This window comes from Falco cherrug, assembly GCF_023634085.1.
Source record: "Falco cherrug isolate bFalChe1 chromosome W unlocalized genomic scaffold, bFalChe1.pri SUPER_W_unloc_1, whole genome shotgun sequence".
NCBI classification, from domain to species: Eukaryota; Metazoa; Chordata; class Aves; order Falconiformes; family Falconidae; genus Falco; species Falco cherrug.
The window spans coordinates 11596507-11609766 of record NW_026599288.1 but is presented as its reverse complement, the minus strand read 5'-3'; the positions used below and the strand labels follow the sequence as shown (position 1 = coordinate 11609766).

At 41.2% G+C, this 13260-nt stretch overlaps 1 protein-coding gene across 10 annotated transcripts in view; it reads left to right on the top strand.

The window, feature by feature from the left end:
* Positions 1-13260, top strand: part of LOC129734914 (ras GTPase-activating protein 1-like) — an 87036-nt gene that overhangs the window by 60431 nt on the left and 13345 nt on the right. For 5 of the 10 annotated variants that reach the window (XR_008730450.1, XR_008730449.1, XM_055700322.1 and 2 more), the window contains exons 16-20: positions 3779-3951; positions 4106-4265; positions 4440-4582; positions 5328-5443; positions 11148-11234. Coding sequence is in view for 3 of the 10 variants with exons in the window: in XM_055700322.1 (XP_055556297.1) it covers positions 3779-3951; positions 4106-4265; positions 4440-4582; positions 5328-5443; positions 11148-11234 (679 nt within the window). In the remaining 7 variants the exon portion in view is untranslated. The remainder of the gene's footprint in view (positions 1-3778; positions 3952-4105; positions 4266-4439; positions 4583-5327; positions 5444-11147; positions 11235-13260) is intronic. The other 5 variants (XR_008730452.1, XR_008730455.1, XR_008730454.1 and 2 more) reach the window with 1 other exon arrangement.

Here is a 13260-nt window from a genome sequence, read left to right as displayed (position 1 = left end):
ATGTGGATGGAGTCGCCATCTTTGATGGTGTGTTGAGAAGAGTCACGCTGTCGGTGGAATTGACAACCTCCCCTGGTTTAGCACTGTTAGTAGAATTGGTCGACACTTGGCGAAGAGTAGTCAGAATTTGCCACCAAGGTGCTAAATGTATTCCCACTAGGCTGTCCCCTTCTGTGGCAGCATCATACATCTGCCAACCGCTTGCCAGGCAGGAATTTGCAAAGTGCCATCAGGTGGAAAGTCCGGCACTTTGTCATGGATCCATTCTAACAGAGTCACTAGCTGTGGACCCGTCACAGCTCATTGCTGAGCTGCAAGCAGCTGTCACAATATTTCCAGGCCGCGCTGTTGATCGCGGGATAACTTCCCTCCCATCATTCTCGACTGCTCACCATCACTGTGATGGGTGCACAAAATTTCAGTGGATCCTGGTTCAGTCGGGCTACACCACTGGTTTGGGCTCCGTGAGCCTCCTACTCAAACCCCACTGTGGGGCACCATTTGTGGCGTATGAAGGCACGGACTCCAGTTGTGATGCAACCAGAGACATTTTATTGCACAGAGAAGCTCATATTTATATCTCTGAGCCCGGATACAAATTCCAGCTGTATGTACCACCAGGCTCAGGGCAGAAACCATTCATGCAGTTACATAGCTATATATCACTACAAGCATGCAGACACCTTTTTGCTACTAGATAACCATGTTCATCTTTCTTACTTTCCTTCACAATGCCTAGCTGTTCTCTCATCTCCTGCCAGGTCAGATATTCTCCGTCCTCCTCTCATATATCTCTCTTCAGACATTCCCTATCCTCCTCTCTCTTATCTGCCATCAGTAATGGTCAGACATTCTCTATCCTCCTCTCCCACATGTTATCAACGCTGTTCTCGCACCAATTCCAAAACACAGCACTGTACTAGCTACTAAGAAGAAAATTAACTCTATCCCAGCCAAAACCAGGGCATATCTAATCTAATTCTACCCTCTTTCAGTTTAAAACTATTACCCTTTTTCCTATCACTACATGCCCTTGTAAAAAATCCCTCCCATCTTTCCTGTAGGTCCCCTTTAGGTACTGGAAGACTGCTATAAGATCTCCCCAGAGCCTTCTCCAGGCTCAACAACCCCAGCTCTCTCAGCCTGTCCTCATAGGGGAGGTGCTTCTTCCCCTGATCATCTTTGTGGCCCTCCTCTGGACCTGCTTGAGCAGGTCCATGTATTTCTTATGCTGCTGAACACAGTACTCCAGGTGGGGTCTCACCACAGTGGAATAGAGGGGGAGCATTTCCTCCCTCTGCCTGTTGGCCACACTTCTTTTGATGCAGCCCAGGATATGATTGGCTTTGTGGGCTGCAAAGTGCACATTGCCTCTGTTTCTCCTTTCAGGCAATTTGCGTTTGCAGTACTGCCACAACTCGTTTTTGAAGTTGGTATTTGAGAATATGCAGCTGGAGGAAAAAAATGTCACTGTGCTACACATTTATCACTTCTGTGGCACTGGGAAATAAGCCTACTATGGCAGGTTATAGACTTGGCTCCATCCCTCCCATACTCTCCAGGAAATATGGGCTGAGCACATTAAGTGCAAAGTATGTAGTAAACACTCACATAGACATGAGTGAACTTTGGACAAGGGGGAGAAACTATGGAGCTTATCAGGCACTTGTTAATGGTTGTAACAACATATTGTCTACCAGCACTAGGTACCAAAAATAAGATGTTGACGGCCTCTTTGAAGAACAAAGATGGCCTCTTTGAAGAACAAAGTGTAAGAGGTTTTAGTCAATAGCTCTTCACTTCCTTGTAAATGGTTTGTGCAAACATTTCAGTGAGCTGTGGGTGGGAAAGCCAGGATTTAGAATGTCTGTGTATTTCCAGGTTATAATTATTAATCATCAAAATATAAACTTGTTCCTATATATTAATCCCTAAGCTTTATTTGCAAATAAACCATTATGAAAGCTCAGTCTTTTTTCTTTTTTTTGTGTGCTAATGTTCATCATGTAAAATACTCTTAGATCAAGGTTGTTGTATATAGTTCTTAACTGTGCTTGCAGAGAAGGGATCAACTATTGATTTTTTTCTGTATATTTGTTATTCTATCATAATGTGCTAGACTGCAAAGTGTAAACATCCTTAAATTCTCAACTAATGGCAGTCTTTTATTGAACATAGCCTAATATGTTCAATATAAGTTGCTAAGTAGCAGAAAGTGTTCCTTTAAAGTCTTTGAATATAAATTATGATAAAAAGTATTCTGTAGTCCGTATTTTGATATTTCTGTTTTGATCTTTTAAGATTAAAGCAAGATTATAGTATTTATATGATCACTAGGAAGTACTACTATATAACCATGGGAAAAATTAAATCATCAGATTATTCTAAATCCTGTATCGCGCTGTTCCTGTCAATGAGATATATGCCTTATATGTGCAAGCAAAACAAAAAGGATGTTGGTCAGTTGAGGACACAAGAGCTTTACTCAGAAGAAATATTTTGGGAAAGTCAATTGATTATCTGCTCTAAAGGCAGTTCAATCCATGCTTGTGATAAGTAGCAGATAATGATGAATTGGTTTACCCACTACTTGACTGACTTGAATGTGTTACCTTATCAGTTCATCAACTCCAAAGAATATGAATTATGAAGTGTGTATTAGAAATGTGATGTTATTCTGTTCCATTATCTGAATATGCAAATTATGTCCCAATATATTGCTGAATTGGGGCAGTGACAAGTCTACAAGAACTCATTTAGGCTTTGTAGAAAAGTGAAAAACAAGTGTGTGATGGTGGTTTTGATTATGTTTTGGTTTTGAGGGTTGTTTTGTTTTGTTTAAATGTGAGGGACTTGATTAAAAGTAGATTTCATCAAGAGTTGCAGAAAAAGAGTGTTTGCTTGGAAGTTCCAGACAGTCTGACAGGCTAAATGTGAAACTGAAACTGTATCTCCTCTTGGAACTTTGTGGGTATATCATAGGTAGAACATTGTCTCTGCAAGCATCTGGGCCCTTTCTGTGTGAAGTAACTCAGTTCAGGAGGGCATGTGCTTATTTTGGAATGGTCAGTGATCTGACTTCTGCAGCTTATTAGTCAGCTGTCAGACCAGACTTTCAATTATGATTGAATAGGCTGGTGCAGGTCATTGCTTAGTAGTTTTAAGGTACCAACACCATAAAAAAATGAATTAATGATTTTGTCATTCTTGGTTGACTTTTGTCATTTGTGCAGTAAGCTGTCTGGGAATGCTTTTTTATATGGTTTGCATAAATTGTTACAGCCTTAACCTGGGAGTTCCTAAGTATTAAAGAAATACATCTGGCAACGTTTGGGAAAGATGTAGTAATGCTAATAATAAAAACTAAAAATAGTAACAAAGTAGTTTAAGAGCAGACCTGATGGAGGTATGAGCCCAAGGCTTCAAAAGAGGACAATGAATTCTAATCACTTTACCTGTTTTAATTTTTTAACTGCTGCCTAGGTTTGCTAGGTAGCTGGGGACGGGGGCTTTTTGGGTGTTAAAAATAAAACTTTGTTAATATCTGTGTGTATACGTTATTTACAGCATGCTTTATATTTCAGCTTCAGTTTTTAGGAGTCCGTTAAACCCTCTAAGAGATAATCTGTCAATATATTTGATGGCACAGATTTTGGTCATTTTTATTAATACTCTTTTGCTGAAACAAGATGACATGTGCTGAAAACAAACTTTTTTTACTCAATACTAGCACTGTTTTGCTGGAGATAACCTACTTAACAATGCTTTTTTCCTAAAGTGTTTATGCGTTGCCAATTAAGCCGATTACAGAAAGGACATGCAACAGATGAGTGGTTTCAGCTCAGTTCCCATATACCACTGAAGGGTATTGAGCCAGGATCTTTGCGTGTTCGAGCACGATATTCTATGGAGAAGATCATGCCAGAAGAGGAGTACAGTGAGTTTAAAGAGGTATTAAGTTTGTTTCCTTGGTTTTTCTGTCAAAATTCACTTTCTCTGTTGCTTTAGAGATATTTCAATAACACTAATAGACATTGCTAAGTACTATTTGTAGTGACTGTTATGTTAGGACAAGTTTCTGAACATTATTCTGGTTTTCTTTCAGCTCATTCTCCAGAAAGAGATGCATGTAGTCTGTGCCTTATCACATGTTTGTGGACAGGATAGAACACTCTTGGCTGGCAATTTATTGAAGATTTTTCTTCATGAAAAGCTTGAGTCATTATTGTTACGAACACTAAATGACAGGGAAATAAGCATGGAAGGTACTGTACTAATTGCACTAACATTTACTGAAACTCTGGGGAGGGAAGGGCTCCCATGTCTTCATTTCTGTCTCCTCCCTTAATTACATAATATATCAAAGTGTGAACACAGCATATTTTTTCCTCTGCTCTTTGTTGTCTCCTTATCCCAATTTTCCACTTTATTTTTTTCAGATGAAGCTACCACTTTGTTTCGTGCCACCACTTTAGCAAGTACACTTATGGAGCAATATATGAAAGCCACAGCAACACGTTTTGTTCACCATGCACTGAAAGGCAGTATATTAAAGATAATGGAGAGCAAGCAGTCCTGTGAGGTGATACCTTGAACTATGTATTTTTGAAATTGTGATTTGTTGAAATGATGATCTACTGGTTGTTTGCTTTGGAAGCATTTATTAATCCTTCAGAAATAATTTCAGTACTGGAACCGAACTGATTATGAGTTTTTTCTAAATGCTAATTTGAACAATGTTCATAGCATCACTTTTAAATAAGCTTTTTAATGCAAATTTCTTTAAATTATGTATTTATTCTTTAACAGTTGCAGGTTCTTTTGTAGCAGTTACTGAATGGCCTACCCTAAATAACTTGTGTTAAGCTTCACATATACTAGAAGTTCGTCTGAACTTAGTTTCATTTTAAAGTCCCTTACATTAACTGCTTGTGTTAGATCCTATCTTTATTTCTAAAATGACCCTTCTAACTTCTGTTTCACTTGAACTTGAATATGAAAAGGGGGTGGGGTCAGTGTCCTCAGAAGACTGGATTAAAAGATATAAAAATATATGTAGTTAAAAAAAGATGGGTAGTTATGGGTAGTGTTAAATGTCTGTGTTGTTAAAAGCATAGAGCACTAGAATTTTAAAAAATTGCTTTTTCACATTAGTTTCCTGGCTAACCCTTGAAGCAGATTTATTTGTAAATTCTGTGCAAGTCTGAGATTTGTACAGCAGTAGAATATTTAATTTATTTTGAAATAGTATTCTGTGTGTAATATCAAATTATATATGTAGTTCTATTCAAGAGAAGAAACTTAGTCTTTTTCCCTTTTGGTTTTAGTTAAATCCCTCAAAATTAGAAAAAAATGAAGATGTAAACACTAATTTGGCACATCTGCTCAGTATACTTTCAGAATTGGTGGAGAAAATATTCATGGCTGCAGAGATACTGCCTCCGTAAGTTTGCACTCTTCTATTCAAATTTGTACGTGAAAATTCCCATTTCTGATTTACATTTCACTGTAAAGTGGCGTTCTTATTGGTTTGTCTTATACTAATGAGTCCTAAGATTAATTTCTTTAGGGCTGTTATATGTACAGAGGAAAAACAAAATAACACTTGGATGAATTGTGCTTTTTTGCACATGTAGTGGGTTGACCTTGGCTGGATGTCAGGTGCCCACCAAGCTGCTCTATCATTCCCCCTCCTAGCTGGACGGGAGAGAGAAAATACAGCAAAAAGCTTGTGGGTCAAGATAAAGACAGGGAGAGATCACTCACCAACTACTATCATGGGCAAAACAGACTCGACTTGGGGAATTAGTTTAATTTATTGCCAGGCAAAATCAGACAAGGATAATGAGAAATAAAATCAAATCTTAAAACACCTTCCCCTACCCTCCCTTTCTTCCCAGGCTCAACTTCACTCCTGATTTCCTCTGCCTCCTCCCCCCACCCCAAGCAGCACAGGGTGGATGGGGAATGGGGGTTGCGGTCAGTTCATCACATATTCTCTCTGCTGCTCCTTCTTCCTCACTCTCTTCCCCTGCTCCAGGGTGGGGTCCCTCCCACAGGAGACAGTCTTCCACAAACTTCTCCAACGTGGGCCCTTCCCATGGGCTGCAGTTCTTCATGAACTGCTCCAGCATGGGTCCTTTCAATGGGGTACAATCCTTCAGGAACAGATTGCTCCAGCATTTGTGTCCCCCCCCGAGTTCACAAGTCCTGCCAGCAAACCTGCTCCAGCATGGGCTCCTCTCTCCATGGGGTCACAGGTCCCACCAGGAGCCTTCTCCAGCATGTGCTTCCCATGGGGTCACAGCCTCCTTTGGGTGCATCCCCCTGCTCTGGCATGGGATCCTCCATGGGCTACAGGTGAATATCTGCTCCACCGTGGACCTCCATGGGCTGCGGGGTGACAGCCTACCTCACCATGGTCTTTACCACAGGCTGCAGGGGAATCTCTGCAGCACCTCCTCCCCCTCTTTCTTCACTGACCTTGATGTCTGTAGAGTTCTCTCACATATTCTCGCTTCTCTCTTCTGGGTGTTGTTTTGCAGCAGGTGTTTTTTCCCCTTCTTAAAAATGTTATCACAGAGGCACTACCACCGTTACTGATTGGCTCAGCTTTGGCTAGTGGTGGGTCTGTCTCAGAGCCAGCTGGCATTGGCTCTGTTGGACATAAGGGAAGCTTCTAGTAGCTTCTTACAGAAGCACCCCCCCAAACCTTGCCACTTAAACCCAATAGAGCGCAAAAGCTTTTGGCTAGCACATGTACTTTTCCTTAAGGGAGAAACTACTAGATCCAAGGGGTCAGGGAAAGAAGAAAAAAATTAAAATATCAATATATTATCTTCACAAAGAAGTAGAGGACAGTACTAGTTAGCAGAGAATTGTATATATATAAGTTGGTTACCAATTCTTTCTAGTCCTCCTACTCTGAAAAAGAGATGGATTTATTAACAGCATTAAAAATAGAAATGGGTGGTAGTAGAATGACACCCTGAGGAGTGAGCAAGTGACTGGGTGGGGGTTTAGCTATTGGCCAGGGTCAACTCACCACAATCCTTTCTGTTACTCATTTTGGGGCTTGAGAAGTTCTAGATAATGACAGATTTGATCTGAGTGTGCTAGACTACATTTATAGTTGTTACAGCTGTTTGGTTGTTACTTGGCAAGTTGTTATTTGCTCTTGCTGGTCACAATGTTGACTTGTTTGTTCTCAATACTGGTTTATTTGTTCCATCATCTGCTCCATCTCATCTCTTGCTCTACCTCAAACTAGAGCTTGCTAATGGCTGCTTTTGGCTTTTGCAGTTTGCTGTGCTGTTTATCACTTTGTTGTGTTTTTCCTGGGAGAGCTATGGTAAAAGCACTGGCCTTGAGCCTAATCTGGTGTTTGTGCCATGCACTGCTGTTGTCCCAGTATTGTGGGAACCAATTGAGACAATGATCAACTACACCTTTTTCCTCTTCTTCTCCGGGAGCCACTTTGTGGAGGAAATGAAGAATGGTGCCGCCTCTTTATTCTCATCAGGGGTAGATGTTTCCTGCCTTGTTACAATGGCTCTTCAGTTTCTGGAATATCCTTATGTAACCAGAATGCTTATATTGGTATGTGCTGTGAATCTAATTCCGGCTTTTCAAAAGGGTAAGTGACAGTAAAGGTCAGTAAAGGAGGAAGGATCAGAAGAGGCAGCCTGTTCTGCAGCAGAGCAGTCACAAGAACAGGAAAGAGAAGAGACTGAAATCATAACCAAGTCAAAAACCATCTGGTCCCTATCCCTGAGCAAGCTGTGAGATATGCAGAAAGATTACAGCTGTCTTCCAGGCAAGTAAATTATCACCTGGTTGATCCCATGCTGGGATACTGGGGCCAACAGTCAGGAATTAGAAGGTAGGGATCCACAGCCTCTGAAAGTGGCTCCTGTTGAGCACAAAGGCAAGGTATCCCCTCAAGGAAGGTCTTGCAAACTACTGAGGCAAGTGGACCATGATTGAGGAAGGTATTCAGTATCTGAGGGAATTAGTGGTGGTGAAGGTGACCTACAGCAACCTGGACAATAACCAGGTCTCCAAAGATCCAGATGAAGTCCAGTGCATGCGATCCATGTGGTGGAAGTTTGTATGGAATGCACCGACGTTGTACACCAGCACCCTGGTGATAATGGACTGGACAGACATTGAGGCACCAACTGTAGAAAAACTGGCCTGCCAGCTCTGGTGCTCTGAAGAAAATCTCTTTCCCTCTCTGACTGTACAGGGCAGTGGAGAGACTGTCCCAACAGTTCCAGCAACTTGAAGAGAATATCTCTTTCTCCTTACCCCTAGAGTTTGGTGTCTCAGCTATCAAGAGTGCCATATGAAATCAGCCTTTCTCTGCTCAAGGGAAAGGGAACTGTGGGCGCACGCCATGTGTCACCCTGTGGTTCTAGGTCTGCATCCACAGGGAAGACATGAGGAAGTGAGGTGTTGCACCTACCTCAAAACTAGAAGACCACATACATGAATTGCGAGGAAAAACAGCAGCCAAAAAGGCTCCATCCAGACAAGATTACTGCTCCGGTTGCTGTTGAGCTATTCCCCAGACATAGTAGAAGAGCTGATCCTCCTTCTGATCCTAATGAAGGGACTTCTGGTTTGCAATTACAGGAGTTGGGTAATGAATGCTTCAACCAAGAAGAGAGGGGTCCTTCCTCTGGCCAGGCAGAGGAAAGGGACAACCAGGTTTATTGGACTGTGTGGATGTGATGGCCTGGCACATCAGACCCATGGGAGCATAAGGCTTTGGTGGACATGGGTGCATAGTGTACCCTAATGCCATTAGGGTCCAAGGGGGTGGAACCCATCTGGATTTCTGGAGTGACATGGAGATCCCAACAGTTGTCTGCACTGGAAGCTGTGGTGACCCTTACAGGGGATAAGTGGCAGAAGCATCCTATTGTGACTGGCCTGGAGGCTGCATGTATCCTTGGCATAGACTATTTCAGGAGAGGGTACTTCAAGGACCCAAAAGGGTACTGGTGGGCCTTTGGTGTAGCTGCTGTGGATGCAGAGAAGATTAAACAGTTGTCTACCTTGCCTGACCTCTTGCAGGACCCTTCTGTTGTGGGGTTGCTCTGTGTCGAAGAGCAGCAGGTGCTGACTGCTACCATGATGTTGAACCAGCAGCAATATCACACCAACCAAGACTCCCTGTTTCCCCTCCATGAGCTGATTCATCAACTGGAGAGTCAAGGAGTGATCAGCAAGACTCAGTCACTCTTGAATAGTTCCATATGGCCTGCAAAAGTCTGACAGAGGGTGGACAGTGGACTATCGTGGTCTGAATTAAGTCATGCCATGGTTGAGTGCTGCTGTACTGGACATGGAGGAACTCCAGTATGAGCTGGAGTCGAAATGACCAGTGTGTGGATAAGTCCATGCTAGAGCAGGTATACACCCCTGTGAAGAGACTATGTCCTGTAGATAAGTCCATACCAGTTATGCCCCCAAAGGGACTGCAGCCCATGGAGGATCCATGCTGGAGCAGGGGGCAAGGGATGGAGTTCATTGCAATGTTAAACTCTATAGCCTGGTCCAAAAGGACCAGGGGTGGAGATCGTAATGGATGTATGTTTAAACTGTTGTAACCCATGATTTGAGTTGTATGCTATAAGAAGTACTATAACAGGAACCACCTGAATTAATGGTGGATGAGCATTGAAAGATGCCAGGCAAGTGCAGCAGTGGCCCAACCTGAGCTGGCTTTGGTGCCCAATAACTCCACACAACATACCACCTCTCCTGTCCTGAGTCACCATCATATCAGATGGAGCCCAAATTGCAGACTAAATGAACTCAATGGACATTTTATGGACACTTCATGGGGAGGAGGGGCATAGACTAAGTGAATAATATCTGTATGTATACTAAAGGATGGGAAGGGTGGTGGTAGTTAATGAGGATGTACTGGATAGCGTAGGATGCAAATGGTATGAAATAAGGGGTGGAGATTTGTACTGGTTTTGACTAGGATGGAGTTAATTTTCTTCATAGCAGCCTGTATGGTGCTGTGGTTTAGATTTGTGACTAAAACACTGTTGATAATACACCCATGTTTTAGCTGAACAGTGCTTACACAGTGTTGAGGGTTGTTTATTCTCTCCCCATTCTGTCCCCCCACACCAGCAGGTAGGCTGGAGGTGGGCAATAAGTTGGGAGGGGACACAGCTGACCCCAACTGACCAAAGGGATACAAAGGGATATCCCATATGAAATGACATTGTGCTCAGCAATAAAACTGTGGGGAAAGAAGGATGAAGGGGGGGACATTTGGAATCATGGCATTTGTCTTCCTGAGTAACTGTTACATGTGATGGAGCCTTGCTTTCCTGGGGATGGATGAACACCTGCCTGCCCATGGGAAGTAGTGAATGAATATCCTTATTCTGCTTTGCTTGCATGTGCAGCTTTTGCTTTACCCATTAAACTGTCTTTATGTTGGCCCATGAGCTTTTCTTGCTTTTGCTCTTCTGATTCTCTCCCCCATTCTGCTGAGGGAAAGTGAGCAAGTGACTGGGTGGGGGCTTAGCTGCTGGCTGGGGTCAACCCACCACAGAATGGCAGAATAACACAGAAGTTTCTTTTGTGTCAGTGATGGCAAGGTTAGCATTAAAAGCTTCATTCTTTTAAGTATATAGTGCAATTCTTAATGTTTTCTGAAATACACCAGAGCGCTCCCATTTTTTGATAGGAGAGGACTACTTTTAAATACCTAACCTGTATTTATGCATATACAAATTGTTATTCATTCAATTAAAAAGTGGAAAAAACACAAGAAAAAAAGCTACCAAACCATATTTTTTTTTTCATTTTTTAAAAGGGAACACTACCTAAGAAATAAGAAAAAAAGTATTATAAAACATTTAATGTACATGTGAATAATCAGAATTTTACCTGCACAAATAGAAAAGTGTATTAGTCGAGGACTTTCTTTGCCGTTTGTAAATGGACTGTCATAGCAGATTTTAAATTAATTTTAAGCTTATGTCTGAATTTTAAACCTAGCATTGATAATAGTTCTGCATTAAGCAGAAGGTTGGACTAGATCCTTTCTGACCAGCTTTTTTTATTCAGTGAAGTTTTTAAATGAAATTATTAATTAGCTATTATTTTTATAGGACGTTGAGATATATTTATGGATGCTTGCAGAAGTCAGTTCAAAACAAGTGGCCAGCTAATACCACAATGAGAACAAGAGTTGTTAGGTAAGTTACTTGTCACTTTATGCTGAAAATAATCTTTTAACATCTTATTACTGTCATACTTAAGTGTGCTTATCTATTTTTTTTTAGTGCCAAAACTTTATAGTACTTATATAGGTTACAAGAATATTTAAGTTTATTATGGTACTGGGGCATGATATCCTAATTAAGGATTGAGAGCTTGCTAGATTTTTAGTCATGCTGTTGGAGCCTTGCTAGAGGGTGTAGTATAGAGGTCAGTGTAGCTGTACATAATAGCTTTAACTGATTGTACTTGTATTTTGTTAAGTTTTACAAACTGAGTTCTCTCAGAGTGATAGTTAACCTTTGTGATACCTCTGGAGAGCAGTGACCTCTGAAAATGATGTTCCTGTCGTATGCCATCTGGGAGGATCATGCCTTATCCAGGGACTCCTATGTATTGTGTGTTAATTATTGGAAAAAATCTTACACATGCTAAGATGAATGTCCTTTAAAATGCAGGCATAACATGTTAAGGAAACTAATACTAAAGGTGATTGGACTGTCATTAGATTTCACTGAGGCACTGTCTGTGTTGGAATATATAGTTCTCTGCATCAGTGAAGACTCCCAGTGCTGACCACTCAGAATCAACACATAGTGTTCATTTCTGAAAATATGTACTTTTATCCTGTCCCAGTTTTGTTTCATTTCTCTGCTCCAGCCCAATCATGTTCAAACATTCCAGAACCTCTGTAAAAATGTTGCAGGCTACTGAATCTGGCTCCTCTGAACTGACACTGAGTATAAAAAATACAGTCTGCATTCATAAATCTATTGAATAAATAGTTCTTCCTTTTTAACACTATCAGTTGCCAGTGCAGGTCAAAAAAAACTTTGACAAAAATGAGGTCTTGACACTGTTCTTCTAAATGATACTGGGGGTTTAAGGGTATCAAAGCCATATCTCTTCTACATTTGCTTTACCTTTTTTTGCAAGCCTAGCTTGCTGGTAGACCAGTATCTGGCACTAATATGATTTGCTGAGGTTAATCTCCCACTGAAGTGTCTTCCAGATGATTTGTCATTGGCTTCTGTTTATATCACTTTGTCTGGAGGCAGAAATGAAGACATGGGAGCCCTTCCTTCCCCAGAGTTTCAATAAATGTTAGCGTAATTAGTACAATACCTTCTATGCTTATTTCTCTTTCACTCAGTGTTTCTAACAATAGTGACTCAAGATTTTCTTGAAGAAAAATCTTCAATAAAATGCCTGCCATCAGTGTTCTGCAAGAGTTTTGCCTTCAAATTGAGGCTGCTCTTATCACAGGTGTTGGGGCTAGCCTATTGCAAGTGTGTAGAACTTAGAAGCAAACATCATGTCTCTTTCTGTTCCTCCCCATCTCCAGAGACAGTCATGTGGCTATCCTTAAATGGATACAGCTGACATTCAGAATTTTCCTGGGGTCTCTGCTGGATACTATAAATATTGGGTCCCTTTCTCTCATCGTCTTAGCCTTCATAAGTGGATCCTTGTGACTTGTCTCTAGAGTAGGTTTTTTTGCAGCCTCCAGTGAAGAATATAATCTTTTATTGCATTGGTTTGGGTCCAATAATGTTTACAAATTCAAAGACAGGTGGATAATTTTTAAGTGTCTGGGTAGCTTCCCTTCTGTATCATTCAGAAAGTGCTGCCATTTCTGTCTGGTTGTAAAAACCCATGCATAGGTATTGACTCGTTCTTAATTTAGACAGTTTGACCAGTGTAAGAAGCACCACATCTGTATCTGCAAGGTCTATTTTAGGTTCATACCCCAGTTGTCTTCAACTTCAGGCTGTCTACAAGAGAAATTGATGTATGTGCCATGACTTCAAAATTATTTATTTCCTCATAGCTTTAAGTTAATCTCATAGAAAATATTTTTGTTTCACACTGGGCCAGGAGTGTTTTGTCAGCCCATAATCCATGGTTCTTGGAGAAATAGGAAACTTCTATAACAGTATATATTGGAATTTAAGTGTCTTGGACACATGAAAGGTGTGTCAACCTCACTGCTACATGTGTCAC